Raw genomic sequence first — 5,414 nt, forward strand, 5'->3', positions numbered from 1 at the left:
TAATGACTTGGAGAAGATCTGCAAAGTGGAGTGGGATGGAATGTCTCCTAAGATGTGTGTAAACCTGGTGGCCAACTATAAGAAACATCTGACCTCTGTGATTGCCAACAAGGGTTTTGCCACTAAGTACTAAGTCATGTTTTGCAGAGGGGTCAAATACGTATTTCCCTCATTAAAATGCAAATCAATTTATAATGTCTTTGACATGCATTTTTTTGTTTTCTCACTATTCAAATAAATCTACCACTAAAATTATAAACTGATCATTTCTTTGTTAGTGGGCAAAAGTACAAAATCAGCAGGGGATCAGAGGTGTAGTGTAGCCATAAAAGAAGATGGTGGATTATGTGATGTGCATCAGTTTTGAGATTTGGGATTGTGGGCTTTTGTGTCATTGCACTCTGGGTCAATCCAGCCGTATTTTTTGACTAGTTCTTGATTTTTGAGATGCAAAGTGTGTTTCCACCTCTGATCAAATGAATGCTAATATTAAGGTTTGGTCTCGTCAAGACAATGTTTTCCATACTGGATGAATAAAGATTTCTTATAAGAAGGTTAGCAAAGGATACGAGTGACTGGAGGGCTGTAACTAATGGTTAATATTTTTTTATTTACTAATCGTGTGCTTACTTTCTAGTTAATCTATTAATTGTTTGGTTTAAAACATGTTAGAAAATAGTGATAAAGGCTGTTGTTTTTTTTGTTTTTTTTAATCTTTGGGAACAACCCCAAAGATATTCAACTTGCAATAACAAAAGGAGAAAAGCTGCAAAGCTTCACAATTAGGAAGCTGAAACTCTGGGATGGTTGGCATTTTTGCTTGTGCTTTTAAGTATCTCCTCAAAAAAAAAATTGATGAAAATGTTACTCACGAAAATAATTTCAATAACTATAGTGGTTCATGGATCCAGCTGTGTTTCATTATAAAAACTACAGAGATGCTGTAAGGGCATTTTCAGTTTAGATTTTGTGTAAAGTGAGCCTCTGTAATATCAGGCAGCTCTTTAATAAACCACTAAACTTTTGTTTAAAATGAATCTGTTTGGAGAGTCGGGTCAGCTGATAAAATGTGATGAATGACTTATTTTTTCACTGCTGTAAAACATCTACCCTACACTAGCTATATCAGTCTCATTGTGGAAGTCATTCAGCATCATATCTCAAATGGCTTGTCCCCTGAAGCTGTGGTTGAACCGGGGAAAATGGAGACAGTTGGTGCCTGGTGATATAACATCCTGTGTGTTAGAGAGGTCTGTGGTCCTTGTGATCTGGTTTAGATGGAAGCGTTCTGTCTGGATCCCAGTAGGCTACGGATTTTCCTGTCCGGTTCCTTCACTACTTCGCTACCCAGAGCACTCTTCTGCTTACTCAGGCAAACTGTGGTTCAGGTTTTCATGCATAATAACACTGGCTTGATATTCAACTCCTGGCTGTTTGACAAGTGGAAGTTATTATTCGTCTAACATTTATTAGTATTGCACCTTTTGGAGTAGTTGTGATCTTTGGATACAATAGTTCTGACTAGTTAAGTCAGGTCTGCTTAAAAAACATATCCCTGCATTTTGGGATTCCATAATAAAATGTAAACATAAACATTCTCTGTATATTTAATCAGTTGCGGGACTTCATATAATTCATTTAGCAAATATGCCTCTTGTTGTTTGCACGACTGAGAGATGATGGATGTGGAGAACTGGAGGAAAAGGAATGAATAGTTAACCATCATAATTAAGCTCAAAAGCATTTTAATTTCCCTAATGTTTGCGGGAAAGTTTTCCTCCCACAGAAGGAAACGGACAAAGGGCAGCAATGTTCCTGACTTTTGTTTCCAGTCAGTGTGTGTGATGGTATATAAAGTATTATAATCCCTGTTCTCTTTGGCCTTTGTCTTCAAGGTGGTGAAGCTCTTGAGCAACAAGCGTTCACAGGCTGTGGGTATTCTGATGTCCAGCATTCACCTTGATATGAAGGACATCCAGAATGGTAAGTGTTATCATAACTTAAAATATCTGAACTTATCTTTATATAATTACTTGAGAATAACTCTGACACAGGTTACAGGAAAAGAACACAATTGTGGAAACCGTATGACGTGTCTGCACACTGTAGAAAATTTAGTTGTATTGGCCTGTTACTACAATATGCAGGTGGTATTAATAAACAGCACTGTAATAGTCATTGTGGGGAAAATGGAGGAGATCCTTAAGAATAGAAAGACAAATAGATTTGTCAGTGAGTAATTTCTTATTTTCCCAAACATATACAGTATGTTAGTGTTTTTTGTAACCAAATGTTTTTATTTAAAGATTACAAACAATATGCTGACACATGAGAACGTGTCCCAGGACTAAAAAATAATAAAAACACAACAAAAACACAACAGCAAGCGCGTCATCTCCAGCTCACTAACAACACACACAGAAACAGACACACACACACACACACACACACATATACAAACACAACCCACACACACACACACACACCACACCACACACACACAACACACACCACACCCACACACACACACAACAGCACCCACACACACAAACAAAAGACAAAATAATGGACCAAATACATGCGCAATTGGAGGCAAGAAGGCCACAGCACTAGAATACAGCATGGACTTCATTGAGTCAACAATGCTGACCAAGTGTCCAAAGTTTTTTCTGGTGCTCCATTTACGTAAGCTGTAGAGAGTTCCAAATATACAACATCCAAAAAAGAAAGGGTCCATGTATGAATAGACACGTCATAATGTAGTAACAAAGTGGTTTAATTTCCGCATCAGATGGATGTGCAACAAACTCTGTCAGGGAACACAGTATGCCTTGAATGCTGATCTTAATTGAAGGTAAAAGAAAAATGAGAAACGTGGTGGACTGAATGTGTTTTGTGGATCGGAAAAGGTAAAAAGTTAGTCTCGCTAAAGATGTCTTTTAGGCCTCCCACCAATCAAGAATGCTGCATTGGGAAAATGTGTGCTAGTTACATGGTAATGGTAATACGTATGTTTCAGCCAATCTCCAAGTTTTTATGACATGAGAGATAATGGGGCCAAAGCATGGCTGGCACTGTTTATTAGAGATGTTGGCAAAGAGAAAGTCATGGCGTGAACAAGGCTCTGTTGTAGCACTATCTAAGGTTTCTAAGGCTCTCCTCGCAGCAGCAGGAGGACGGAGGGCAGCCTGGTTCATATAGTCCTCAGCATCCCTGGCGGAGGTGAATGCTCTATACTGTGCGCCTTCCCTGATCTTCAGTGTTGCCGGATAAAGCAAGAAAAAATCCAGACCCTTGGCTTGTGCTGAATCCATGGTTTGATAGAAGGCTTGCCACTGCTTGACCGTGAAGTTGCTGTAATCCGGGGAGAAGCAAATTTCCCAATGACTAGCGGAGATTTCTGCGCAGCTTGTAGAATAGCCTGCGTGGTTGTGTAGCGAAGCACGTTAAAATAACTTGCCATTAGTAGTGCTATTCTTCTTTGGGCTATCACTGTAAATTCAGTGGGCTCTCATAATCTTGATCTTGACATCTGTTAAATTCAGGAACCACTTGGACAGGGAACGTGAGAGATACTGGAAAGCATTAGCACCTTCTAGTCCCTCTTACAGCCTGACAATGCGGATGTTGCATCTTCGTTTTTTTTCCTCCACGTTTGCTAGCTTCACATCAATCTCCTGAAAAGCATGGCCATTGCTGTCAGGAATACTTGCGTTGCTTTTCACGGTAGATTTTGATCTGATAGAGCCAAGGCTTGCAATCAGAGATGCTAGCTAGGCATGGATAGCAGTTAGCTTATTGTCGTTGTAGATAAAAACGTGGTTTGAGGTATCTTTTCTGTTTCTCCAGTAATTCCTCTGCATTGGCATCCATATCGCAGTTAGGTTTTGTTGTTGTTTGCCGTTCTACTTTAAGTAACTCAAGCACAAAGTGGTAAAATATAGTAATACATTTGGAACCATATAAAACAACTATTTGACAAAGTTGGGCCAGGAGCTATCTCTGTCACCATCTCTGTTCAGCCGATCACGTGACTCCCCACAGTATAATAGTGTTGACATTGATTTTATCTGTATTTCATACAACATAAAAGCACAACTCTGTTGTATTTCTTCTTTGTAGCATAAGAGTGTTATATTAAATTCATTACATTCATCAATGTAATAACGTTGGTGATCCTTTATTTTAAAGGTCCCACATTATGCTCATTTTCAGGTTATTACTTGTAATTGGGGTTTCTACTTGTATGTTTACATGCTTTAATGTTCAAAAAACACGTTCTTTTTTAGGTACTACCTGTCTGAATATAGCCTACCTGTGTTCACGCTGCGATTTAGCCCCCTTCCAAAAAAGCCCAGTCTGCTGTAATTGGTCAGCATTTCCGGTTCTTCCACATCTGGAACCTCAGAGTCCCTGCATCATCATTGCAGCCAGGAAATGTCTGTACCGCCACTGTAGCGATACATTTTTGCCTATAGACTGCCAACTACAGTATAGTGGTAGTATGTACAGTATGTGTAGTGTGTAGTATGTGTTTTGGTAAACTGCCATCTTCAGAGAGAAGGGTGGAATCTTTCTCCTTTTTTGGAGATTCTCTACAAAAAGAAAGATTCCACGTATTCTACGCAGCCAATTCCCAAGTGTGTATTGCAGGTACAAACTTACAATAAACAGTGGCACACTGTAAAACCATATGTATTCAAAATTTAAGTATTGAGATATAGTTTGTGAGTGCTGCTATCCCAGTTAATAAAATTAATCTTGTTCTCAGTCTACTGGGAAATGAGTAAGACTGAGTATTGGGTGAGGTCATTGCCAAAGTCTAAACCTCCCACCATTAGTTAGCTTTATAACAAGTCATAATGTCAAAAGAATCTGAAATGTTTTTCTCTTGTTACTCTCGCCCCGGTCTGTTTTTATTTGCTCTCATTTTGCATAATCTCTCCACATCTAACAGCCACGTCATTGTTCTCTGCGGCTCTGTCCTTCTCTGATGAGTTGTCACCATCTTGTCTAAGCGGCTTTGTTAAAGTGAAGTCATTCAGGAGAAGTTGATGGGAACAGACTGTTTTCCTGTTTTAGTTACTCTCTGATTGCTCTCCAGTCGTCGCTCATCCATGTGTCTAAACACTCTTTCTCATCTCCCCATCCTTCAATAAAGCCTTTAGTATAGATTCAAATCTTCATCTCAATGTCAGCTGGGTAGGTTACGTTAAAATAAATGTGCATCACAGAAACCATGGTAGGTACATATTATACAGTTGTAGCAATAAACAGTCACTCTGTGGAGCTTTTTTGTCTGCAGTATCTTAAAGTATCTCCTGGATTTGTACTCTGCTGTGTTTCTGGCCTTAATGTCAGTCTTGGTGCATCCGTCTCAGGTCAGAGTAGAAGGGCGGGGGGGGGGGGGGGGG

General features: G+C 39.4%; 1 protein-coding gene across 1 annotated transcript in view; it reads left to right on the forward strand.

The window, feature by feature from the left end:
- fmn2a (formin 2a) overlaps positions 1–5,414 on the forward strand; it is a 44,187-nt gene that overhangs the window by 17,091 nt on the left and 21,682 nt on the right. The window contains exon 7 of the mRNA XM_032540900.1: positions 1,896–1,983. Within this exon, the coding sequence (XP_032396791.1) occupies positions 1,896–1,983 (88 nt within the window). The remainder of the gene's footprint in view (positions 1–1,895; positions 1,984–5,414) is intronic.

Source organism: Etheostoma spectabile, chromosome 17, assembly GCF_008692095.1.
Source record: "Etheostoma spectabile isolate EspeVRDwgs_2016 chromosome 17, UIUC_Espe_1.0, whole genome shotgun sequence".
Taxonomy (NCBI): domain Eukaryota; kingdom Metazoa; phylum Chordata; class Actinopteri; order Perciformes; family Percidae; genus Etheostoma; species Etheostoma spectabile.